At 34.7% G+C, this 12669-nt stretch overlaps 1 protein-coding gene across 1 annotated transcript; it reads left to right on the forward strand.

Moving 5' to 3' along the window:
- Positions 1-11756: 11756 nt before the first annotated feature.
- Positions 11757-12356, forward strand: LOTGIDRAFT_161015 (hypothetical protein; the record flags this gene model as incomplete). The annotated part of the gene is made up of 2 exons (XM_009056259.1): positions 11757-11926; positions 12065-12356. The coding sequence occupies 2 exons, from the start codon at positions 11757-11759 to the stop codon at positions 12354-12356; spliced, it is 462 nt and encodes a 153-aa protein (XP_009054507.1).
- Between the last annotated feature and the right edge of the window lie 313 nt (positions 12357-12669).

Raw genomic sequence — 12669 nt, forward strand, 5'->3', positions numbered from 1 at the left:
TAAAGATCGTGTTGCTTTGAAAAAGTGGACATCAATATTGTAAATCTGATAATGAACTTGGGTTACACACCAAGAGTAGCTTACAAAATGTATGCCCCACAACCCCCTCATTTCAGAGGTATTATAAAAAAAACAAAAGAAAATGACCTTTAAATACAGAATTTAAATCAAATACATGTTTAGTGAAGTAATTTCATTGAAGGAACAGGCATAGAAACTGGAAAGATAGCATGCCAGGCAAGGTAATATACGCCCACTGATAGCTTTGTTTGAAATTGAATATTTGTTAGAAAATAGCAAACATAGACACCAGGAAATATTCAACTAATACCCAAATCCATCACAAACTGTGCCATCACAAGTTAAAAATCAAACACATTTGTAAGAATAACGGCAATAACTTGTATTTTATATTTCAAAAGGTTTAGTTTTGATTGTGATCAATTTCATCAAGTTGTCAAATTTGTTTTAGACTTCTGCTTTGTAGAATAAAAATTACGTGTTTTACAAGATTTTTGATCAGATTTATCCTTGGGTGATTTCAATAAGTCTGTCATGAATTGTGTATTTACAGATTATATTCCTATAGTAGCCTACTTATCCAGCAACTCAATTCAATCTTCCAAGAAACAAAACCTTTCCCCTATGACCCATTTCATTTTTGTATCAGCACAATTGGTGAAAATGAAATGATTAAGTAAACCTTTTCTCTTGAATGACATTTATAAAATGAAATCAGATAAACTGCTGCATCTTGGGATGTCACATGACTAAGCTATGATTGGATATCTGTCTTGGATTTTCCACTTGGTCTATTTATAGTATCTTATGATGCTGTGCATGTATGGTGGCTGGTTAGGGACATGTTAAATGATTAAATTAAATTTTCTTATTTGTTAACCAAAATAGTTTCTCAGGAAAATAATGACATCTATTGTAAATTGTGATTATGAACAAAAAAATTGTGACTTGTAGAGTCTGTCAAGAAGTGTGCCTCCTAGAGTGTTTACAAGCTAAAAATTGAACGTGTTTTCAAGAACAAGGGCAATAATTCATACTACATATTTTTCGATTTTCCTGATTTTTCTATAGGGTTTATCCTTGGGTGAATACAAACACTCATACCAAGTTTCGGCAAAATCTGTCAAGAATTGTGTCTTTTAAAGTGTTTACGAGCTAAAAATTGAACGGTTTGCAAGAACAAGGGCAATAATTCATACTAAATATTTTTCGATTTTGCTGATTTTCAATAGGGTTTATCCTTGGGTGATTACAAACACTTATACGAAGTTTCGTTAAAATCCATCAAGAATTGTGCCCTGTAGAGTGATTACGAGCTAAAAATTGAACGTGTTTTCAAGAACAAGGGCAATAATTCATACTAAATATTTTTTGATTTTGCTGATTTTCAATAGGGTTTATCCTTGGGTGATTACGAACACTCATACCAAGTTTCGTTAAAATTCTTCAAGAATTATGCCTTCTAAAGTGTTTACGAGCTAAAAATTGAACACGTTTTCAAGAACAAGGGCAATAATTCATACTTAATATCTTTCGATTTCGCTGATTTTCAATAGGGTCTATCCTTGGGTGATAACGAACACTCATACCAAGTTTCGTCAAAATCTGTCAAGAATTGTGCCTTCTAGAGTGTTTACGAGCTAAAAATTGAACGCGTTTGCAAGAACAAGGGTAATAATTCATACTAAATATTTTTCGATTTCGCTGATTTCAATAGGGTTTATCCTTAGGTGATTATGAACACTCATACCAAGTTTCGTTAAAATCCTTCAAGAATTATGCCTTCTAGAGTGTTTACGAGCTAAAAATTTAACGCGTTTTCAAGAACAAGGGCAATAATTCATACTTAATATTTTTCGATTTCGCTGATTTTCAATAGGGTATATCCTTGGGTGATTACAAACACTCATACCAAGTTTCGTCAAAATCTGTCAAGAATTGTGCCTTCTAGAGTATTTACGAGCTAAAAATTAAAAAAGGGCAATAATTCATGCTAAATATTTTAAAAAGAAGCTGATATGCACATAAATCATATTTGCTTACATCTGCACAAGAATGCATTTTGGAAATTTACATAATGCCTTGCCAATTTTGTAATATTGTCAATATAATTGGAGTATCTCCTTCACATTGACAATTGTTTTCACTCATATACTTGATAATGTAAGATATATTAAAAGATTAATTTTTTCATCAGCCTCACTAGTTATTGTTAGTTTTCATGCATTCATATTCATGCTGCATGTTTCTGACAATAGTGGATCTGATAAAGCTTGGCCTCAATTGTTGGCAGATGTAAATTTTCACAATAATTTTTTTTTCATGGGGAGATTGAACCACTTTAATTTTTAAAACAGACACAGTATAGCAAAGAGCCGCTAATTCACTTTTTGTGTCGTCTAATATTGAGTATGAGTTACTTCCCTTGTTCTTGAAAACGTGTTCAATCTTTAGCTCGTGAAAATTCTAGAAAACAAATATTCAATCTTCAACGCGGTATGAATAATAAAACCAAGTTTAATACAAGCTTTTTTTGCTCTGGCCATTTCAAATAGTTCTCGTACCATTCATCCTTGGGTGACAACCAACACTCAAGCCAAATTTCGTTACACTCCGTCAAGAATTGTCCCTGCTAGAGTGTTTACAAGCTAAAATTTTAACGCGTTTTCAAGAACAAGGGCAATAACTCATACTAAATATTTTTCAATTTTTCTGTTTTTCAATACGGTTTATCCATGGGTGATAACCAACACTCATGCCAAGTTTCATCAAAATCTGTCATGAATTGCACCTTCTAGAGTGTTAACGAGCGTTTCAAGAACAAGGGCAATAACTCATAGTACAGTCAAGTAACCTAATTTCGTGGAAACCTATTTTCTCGTGGATTTCCGGAAAGGATTAATAATTTATATGTGCGACCTCGCGTGACCTACACATTTGCTTGTTTTGATAAACATGGGTTTTTTGTACAATATCAGCTAGTAGAATCAATTCAGTAGTTTCAAGCATGGTAAAATATATTAATGTATACTTTGACAAATACAAAATGGCGGATTTCAGTTATTACCAAACATCACCATTTTTTATCGGCCAAATTTCCTTATAATCCCAAGCAGTAATTGGAATTCCAAGTGTAGTCCAAAGAATGAAGTGACGTGATCAACTAGTGGATTCCGTGTCAGCAGAAAATTTCTATGGAACATAAAGTGGACCATATTCTTATGTTGTTTCAGTGAATTTTAACAATATATCACGCTACGTATCTTATTTTGTCAGTCACTATTTTTTTTTTAAATCGTGGTTCTTTGAAGGAATTGTCACTACTTATAATGAATTGATATTAAAGATAAATACTAAGAGAAGTTAAGTATACCACCCGGTATCCATACAACATGTTTTTCTAGACTTATTTATAGATCAAACATTGTACACGAAAATAGGTGACGCATTCTGCCGCCGTTGCCGAGTTGGTTGGGTCAAAGTGAAGGATTCATAAAAAAAATCGAAATAAACCAATTTTAATTATTTTGTAGGATATCTGAGGAAACATCTAAGACATAAAAAAAAAAAATTGTTTCTTTAACTTTGACGAAATTCGGTGTTGAATCCTTATATCCACGAAAATAGGTTACGCCACTGTAAATATTTTTCCATTCGTCTGATTTTCAACAGGGTCCATCCTTGGGTGATTACAAACAACCATACCAAGTTTCGTCGAAATCAGTCAAGAATTGTGCCTTGTAGAGTGTTTACGAGCAATTGTGGACGGGCTGACGAAAAGAGGGGACGGCAATATATATATTTATAAAAATAAGTTCCGAACTCCGCATCATTCTTTCCATTTAACACGGCCATGTTGTTTATAATGGTAACGTCAGAAGTTTTCCCCTATGACCTTTTGACCTGCACCACCATATTGAAAATGACGTTAGTGTTGATACGAGTATTAGCCTATGTTTATTATGGTAAAGCATAATCCGACATTTACTAATCTTAATCACTAATCGCCAATTAGATAATCGCTTATTTTATTGATAATCTGGATCAAATCACATGAAAACAAAAGATCGCTGTACTAAATTCTGCTGATTAATCACTGCCAATGAACTCGCAAGGTCATTGTCTTTAGATCAAATGGCATGGGTACTTGTATCATTCATTACACTGTAGAACAGAAATGTGCAACTTTTTCTGTAGAATATGGAATGTGGGTCAAGCTATAAATAGTAACATGTGGCACATGTAATAAAATGTTGAAACTTTGAGTACACCAACACTTTAGCTAATCTGACATTGTTTAGCGGTCCAAGTGCATGTCGGATTACGCAGAGTATACTGCATTTATTTGCCAATATTGCAAGACAACTTAAAGTAGTCTCAAACAGAAAAATAATATTTGCTAACCATCTCCTACATCATCACCTAGATACAAGTATTGAATCAATTAGGACAGCGGTTACATAAGCTTAAGAATGTTGTGAGTGTATTACAAAACAATACCAGATACTTACATTAAATCCTATATCACCACCAGGTTGACATGGATAAGGCATTCCACCAATATTTCCACCATAAGCTGCGGCAGAAGCCGATTCTGGCGTTGGCATTCCCATACCACCTGCTGGAGGGTATCCTTGACCATATCCTCCCCCAGATGGAGGATATCCTCCAGGGGGTCCTCCTCCATAAGGTGGGTAACTCATTCTCTGTTCTAAATGATAATCGTTGCTTGTGTGATTACAACTTGTAGTACTAATTGTAAACTTATAGAATTCAATAATGAAGGTCTTTTTACAAAAATTTCATAGCATAATCAAATCATCATCATTTATCATAAGAAATATTTTTGAGGGTTTTTACCCTTGGTTTGCTCTATTTCTTAACCAATGTCAATCAGACTTTTTTTCTTACTTCCGTGAACAAATGGCACAATAACATATTGAGAATTTGCATGTACTTACCTTTGTTGCTGATTTTTAAAACACCAGTTCTTATAATTTTTCAACTTTTATAATCTTTTTTGATTGACCTGAAAATTTGAAGGCATAATAAACATATTTTTCCCAGGGCCCAAATAATGGGGTCCAAAATGTCAAATTCGATAGGAATGCCTGAAATAACATGAGCTGTTCAACGAATATTGATAGCACAATAAAGCTGCTTTCGACAGAAATTTATTCTTTTACCAAGCCACAGACAGAAAGGCACCAGCAATTGCAACTATTGCATTTATTCAAATATTGTGATGAAATGGTACCAATTCATATTTAGAAATCTAGGTGACAAAAGTTCCACAATTTTAACATCAATTGACTATTTAGGGCGTCAAAATGTATTTGAATCAAACACATTGTATACCAAAATTGATGAAATTCAGATAAGAAACAAGAAATTGCAATATTCAAACATACCAAGTTTGATGAAAATCGGATAAGAAATAAGAAAGTTGGTAATGCGCATGTGCACTACGCAAATTCGATAATTCCATCAAATTTAGAATTTGATTATACACATTCATTCCAAGTTTGATGAAAATCGGATAAGGAATAAGAAAGTTGAAAAATTAAGTAGGAGTATCCCTTTAATGTGCTTCTGTAAGCTCAAATTACAATACAACATTGTTCAATCCACCCTAGAGCTTATGTTTATACCATAACTGGACATAAAACATAATATTAAAGAAATGTAAAAGGGAGGGTTTGTTTAAAACTACTAAAACTATTGGGGTTGACAGCTAGTTAATCTAATTAACCGATTCATCTAATAATAACCCCATGTTAAGTGAATGGGATTATGAATTTGCATGTAAGGTATGCATGTTTTATACCACTGGATAGCACGGGATCTCAGCATTATGAATCCGAATTTATAAAGTGCATTAATAATCTAAAGGTAGTAGGGTGCTTAATCAATTAGGGCTTGAGATACAACACTGCAAAAATCAGAAGTTGACAGCCTTTATCACCATGGTCAATATAATGGTCATCAAAGGTCAAGGTCATATATAAGCCTTCAAACATCAGGTCGTACAAAAAAGGTAAAACCTAAAATCAAAATTATGCTTCTAAGGATTGTAGACAGACATTAAACGTATCACGACACAAAAGTTACGCAAATCGGATGAAAAATGGCCTCTGAATAGCAATTACTGCAAAATGAAGCAAACAAAAATGGCGGCCTACATGTTACTTCCGGTGCGAATTTTTTTAGTTTAGTAGGTTTGTATTCAGACTGGTAATATAATGCATATGTTATTTTTGACATAACTCAATTTCACCCGAAGTGATACCTTGCGTTGTAAAGTAACATACGCCCACTGGCAGCTGTCAGAAATAATAAAACAGTCTTTAGTGACTAAACTATGAATTTTCTCATATTGAAGAAATTATTCATGCTGAATAATTCCCCAAATTTTTGTAAAATCAATATCAATAACCCAAATACAACAAACAATTAAATCACACAGCTCTAATCAAGAACAAAAAACAACTTTTGACGCGTGTTTACAAAGTCAAAGGCAATAACTCAAAAAATGTTCTTCAAAAATATCTCTTGTTAGAACTTGTCCGGGATCTTATCAATTTCAATGATCACACCAAGTTTCATCAGAATCGGTTGAAAACTGTAGCTTCTATTGTGCTCACAAACAAATTTTGACGCGTTTTTCCTAAGTTAATGGCATTAACTCAAAAACATTTCATCGAAAATGCGTCAAGTTAGAACTTGTCCGAGATCTTATCACTTTCAATGATCACACCAAGTTTAATCAGAATCGGTTGAAAAGTGTAACTTCTATTGTGCTCACGAACAAATTTTGACGCGTTTTTACAAAGTCAAAGGAAATAACTCGAAAACCGTTCATCAAAAATGCATCAAATTTGAACTTCTCTGAGATCTTATCAATTCCAATGATCACAACAAGTTTCATCAGAATCGCTTGAAAACTGTAGCGTCAATCCTGCTCACAAACTATTTTTAACAAATTTCGACGCATTTTAACAGTCAAGGGCAATAACTCAAAAACCGTTCATCGAAAATGCGTCAAGTTAGAACTTGTCCGAGATCTTATCAATTCCAATGATCACACCAAGTTTCATCAGAATCAGTTGAAAACTGTAGCTTCAATCCTGCTCACAAACTATTTTTAACAAATTTTGACATTTTTTTACAAAGTCAAGGGCAATAACTCAAAAACTGTTCATCGAAAATGCGTCAAGTTAGAACTTGTCCGAGATCTTATCAATTCCAATGATCACACCAAGTTTCATCAGAAGTGGTTGAAAACTGTAGCTTCAATCCTGCTCACGAACTATTTTCAACAAATATTGACGCGTTTTTACAAAGTCAAGGGCAATAACTCAAAAACCGTTCATCGAAAATGCGTCAAGTTAGAACTTGTCCGAGATCTTATGAATTCCAATGATCACACCAAGTTTCATCAGAATCGGATGAAAACTGTAGCTTCAATCCTGCTCACGAACAATTTTTAACAAATTTCAAGGTGTTCTAAGTCAAGGGCAATATCTCAAAAACCGAACTTGACCGAGATCTTATCAATCTAAAGCATCACACCAAGTTTTATCAAATCAGATAAAAACTGTAGTCTCTATAGTGCTCACAAGAAATGTTGATGGACGGACGGATATTCATGTGGGCGTATAATAAAATCAAAACCGGAAGTGATAAAAAAAAATTGAATGAGTCTACACCATGTAAATTTCAAGTCAATCCGCCAAATACCGTATATTTCCGTGTATAATGCGCAGGTTTTTACCCTGAAAAGGGATACACAGAGAAGGGGTGCGCACTATACATGGTTAAATAAGTTTTGAGTTTTTTTCCCCTTCGAATATACAGCGAATTGGTGTTGAACAACCGAAATAGTATTTTTCGATTAATTTCGGCAAGAAAAAGTATCAAATGAATTTTCAAAAATCGAAAATGTTCAACTGCTATCATATCCTTGGTTACAAGAATTACAATGAAGGAAACCCGATCAAAATTGGTTGATAAACACGCCCTCTAGAGTCCATTTTCCGTTTGTTGCTAACGTTGCTTCATGCTGCTCAGAAAATTTTTGTTTTACATTTAAGCTGGGATTAGTTACGAAACTCCACGACGTCCGTTTTGCCGTACCTGTTGCCGTTTCTGAGAAAACCGGCCTGCCATAGACGAAAAAAGAAAAACTAGAACTATTATAATAACAGTACTGATGCAGGAAGTGTTACTACATTCAGGTACATACGAACATGGTCTATTGCAATTACATTGATGTAAATATTTTTCTGCATCTCTAAATGCAAATATTCAAAAGTGCCTGGAATTTCAAAGTATATTGACTAGGAATAAATTAATAAAGACCAAGTTTGATGAAATCCGGATAAGAAATAAGGAATTTGGTAATGCGCATGCGCAAAACAAAAGTTCGATATTTCCATTGAATTTATAATTGGATTATACACATACATACCAAGTTTGGTTAAATTCGGATAAGAAATAAGAAAGTTGGTAATGCGCATGCACACAACAAAAATTCAATATTACCATAAAATTTAGAATTGGATTATACACATATATACCAAGTTTGGTGAAATTCGGATAAGAAATAAGAAAGTTGGTTATGCGCATGCGCACCATTCCATCAAATTTAGAATTGGATTATACACATACATACCAAGTTTGATGAAAATCGGATAAGAAATAAGAAAGTTGGTAATGCACATGCGTACAACAAAAATTCAATATTTCTATCAAATTTAGAATTGTTTTATACACATACATACCAAGTTTGATGAAAATCGGATAAGAAATAAGCAAGTTGGTAATGCGCATGCGCACTATGCAAATTCTATATAACCATCAAATTTAGAATTGGATTATACCCATACATACCAAGTTTGGTGAAAATCGGATAAGAAATAAGAAAGTTGGGAAATTAAGAGGGGGTATGCCTTTAATATGCTGCCATGAGCTCAAATTACACTGTAACATGGTTCAATCCACCCGAGAGCTTATTAATTATATACCATAACAGGACATACAACATTTTTTTGAAATATAAATGGGAGGGTGTCTTTAAAACTGCTAAAATTTTTTTTCTATTGGGGTTGACAGCTAGGTTAATCTAATTAGCCGATTCATCTAATAATAACCCCATGTTAAGTGAATGGGATTATGAATTTGCATGTAAGGTATGCATGTTATATATCATTGGAAAGCTGAGGATCGCATTTCGCTTACGAACGCCCTCAATTAGCAGCAATGCAGGAATCAAATCTGAAGAGGAGAAAAGACTAATACAATTGAGATTAAATCATAAAACGGAAGAAGCCCATTATTGAGCGGAACAAATGAGTAGAAAACGAAAGGAAATTGTGTTAAGGGCTAAATTGCAGGCTGCAAGGGAAGTGAATGATAGATATGGAAAGCTCCGAGGTGAAATTTAGAACGATAAATTTCCATCGGTCATTGGAAACAGTGGTATCCTCACCAATTGAAAATGCCAATCATGATGAAAAGCGGAAAGAAAACTATGAGGTTCCAACAACTTCCTCCAGTGGCACTCCTTCAAGTGAAATGATGACAATTTTCAATAAACCCAAAAGGATCAGGTTTTACCAAATCAAGAAATTGCTGTTTTCGATGGCACAGACATCTTAAATTATTTTACATTCGTGAAAAGCTTTGAACTTATAATAGAGAAGCATACTGATGATTATTCGAGAAGACTAGAATTCCTGCTCAAGTATAATGCAGGAGAAGCAAATGAACTAATTAAATTTACCCTGTTAATTATCAATCCAAAGGCTGCCTATGTGAAGGCTAGGGAACTGTTACATAGAGATTATGGAGATCCTCACCTGATGGCCCAAGAATTTATGAATAGAGCTGATTCGTGGAATAAAAAAAGACTCGGGTGACAAGTTTCTATTTTTATTGTAAATTGTGTGATCTCTAAACAAAACAACCCAGATATGACTAATCTGGATGGATTTGATTTTATTAAAACTTTGTGTCAAAAATTACCTATATTCATACAACAAAAATGGAAGTCAGAGAATGGTAAAATTAGAGACAACTTTGATCGCTCAACAAATTGTTTGGATTTTGAACATTTTGTAAACCTGATGTACAGAAACGTAATTGACCCATGGGTCAGTGGATTGAGTTACTCATAATAACAATCAACCAGTGAAACATAATAACAACACACCACAGAGAAAGGTTTACAAAGGTCAAACAAGAAACCAACAGTGGAATAGCAAAATTGTAAACACTCAATTGCATCATTTTGCAGATGCAACGGTGAGCTATGTGCAGTTCAAAAATTAACTCGGAGAAGTTCATGTGCCATTCATATTAGGTAGGTCTTGTGTCGCGCCAATAAGACCACATGCGTTGTGAAACTTGAATTATCGGCAGCAACATCGGTTGTGAGGATGAAAATATTGTGAACGTGAAAAGTATGTGAAACGGCTCGAAACTGTGATTATCAAGTTCACATCTCATCATTCAGATTGGATCAAATTGGAACAGGTAGTATTGTGGCTATAACGTTTTAAAAATATTCTAAGATTGAAAGCTCAGAATCGTGAAATTAGTGATGATTTAATGCAAAAATCATTGTCTAATGATGAAGTGTCAAATGCGGAAAATGCTAAATTAAAATATGTGCAAATCACTGACTTCCCAGAGGAATATCAGAATTTAAGTGATGATGTAGCATGTGAAATATAAATGCTCACTAGCTAAATTAGATCCTGTGTTAATAAATGATCTGCCAGATGTGGACTTCGTAATGCTACCATACCTGATTATGCTTAAAATCAGATTGTTCTACCAAAATGTGGTCACATTCTGTCATAGAAAAGTAGGTCATCAAGGTCGGAACTTGAGATTGGTCAAAACTATTGGAGTATTCAAGCTGGAGTTTTGATTAAGAATTTAGTGAGAAATTATGTTGTGTGTCGTAGATTAAATTCATGTGTCAGTTATCGAAAATTGGCAGATTTACCCTTTCATAGATATTTACCCTTTCATAGGTTGGACATTTTGAAATAAAAGTGGGGAGATCATTGAGAAAACGTTACAAAGTGATTTTTACTTGTTTTAGCAACCGTGCTATACATATTGAAGTAGCGAGCTCACTTGATACGAGTTCCTGTGTGGATGTAATGGTACTAACTTAGTAAGTGCTAATCAAGTAGTGTTGAAATCAGTTAACCGCTTTCGGGTAGTATTTCACGGGTAACCGGGTCTGATTTGAGATAATCGGTTAACCATCAACCATTTTATAAGAAGTAAAAAGAGAGCATTTTTGACAGAAAAATTCGTCACTGTATGAGTCTTTAACACGTTGACTGCCGAAGCCATTTGATAGTCCCCACTTCCGTTGCCGGGCATTTAGCATCTATTTGGAATGTAGTAAGTACGAGTCGTAGTTTGGCAACATTTACAGACTTCTGTTTCGTTTGCACTTCCACGAGTCGTATGAAAGCAAAGCTTAACTCGCGTTGTCGACCTTGCCATAATACGACTCGTATCATGGCAATACAATAAATGTTCTGTTAGTATTGCCGAACTACGATCTACAACCACCTAAGTTATGATAATGAATTATTATACTCGTTCTAATTTTAAGCCAATAAGAACCCGACAGGGCTAAAATTGCGCATGCGCTCTGAATTTGCTTCGCCACGTGTTAGTTGCCTTACCACGTGTACTTTGCCTTGAAAATGGCAGCGTCAAATGTTTTTAGCGCCGAACAAATTGCTGACATTATAATGGAACAACGATCAACTGACGAGAGTGCTGAAGAATCTTCAGATACCACCGCCATTGAAGATGAACTTTCTGATTCCAATTTTGGAAACCCTATGGTCTCCTCAGACTCAAATTCTTCGAGGTAAGTTTCATATGATTTTACGTCATGATATAGCCATGATGATATATGTAGATCAAAAATGAGTTTAAGATACATAATATGGACCTAAGATTTCATTTCCTGGTATGGAATTTTAGATATTGTTCTATTTCTTTGCAGTGATGGTGAAATGAAAACAACCCCCTGTGCACCAACAAGAGATCGGGCAAGGGTTCGTGGCGGAGTGAAAAGAGGTCGCGGACAACATAGCATAACTCCCACCCATGGTGGAGTGCGAACAAAAGGAGCCAAACGTGTTGCCTCGAGAGGACGAGGGGCTCTTGCAGGTGGTGACCCCAGGCCATTGTTAGAGGCTCTGGCGAATGGTGGTTTTGACGCTGACATTGAAAGTAATGATATAGATCATGTATTGGAACAAGAAGGTGAATCACAACAACCATGGTGGTTTTGACGCTGACATTGAAAGTAATGATATAAATCATGTATTGGAACAAGAAGGTGAATCACAACAACCATTCCATACACATGAACCACAGACAATAAATGTCCGAAATGCTGAACCGGCCAAAAGACAACATACATGGTCTGATGTAGCAAGTGGTCCTCCTATATTTCAATTTGATGAGCAATCTGGTCTTCTTGTGGAGACGCACGATGATAGTCCAGGCGCATGTTTTGATTTATTTCTTACCGATGAACTCTTAAACTTAATGGTTGTTGAAACGAATCGATATGCTGGTATTGAAATCAACAAACAACGTCCG

The sequence above is a fragment of the Lottia gigantea genome (assembly GCF_000327385.1).
Source record: "Lottia gigantea unplaced genomic scaffold LOTGIsca_27, whole genome shotgun sequence".
Lineage (NCBI taxonomy): Eukaryota > Metazoa > Mollusca > Gastropoda > Lottiidae > Lottia > Lottia gigantea.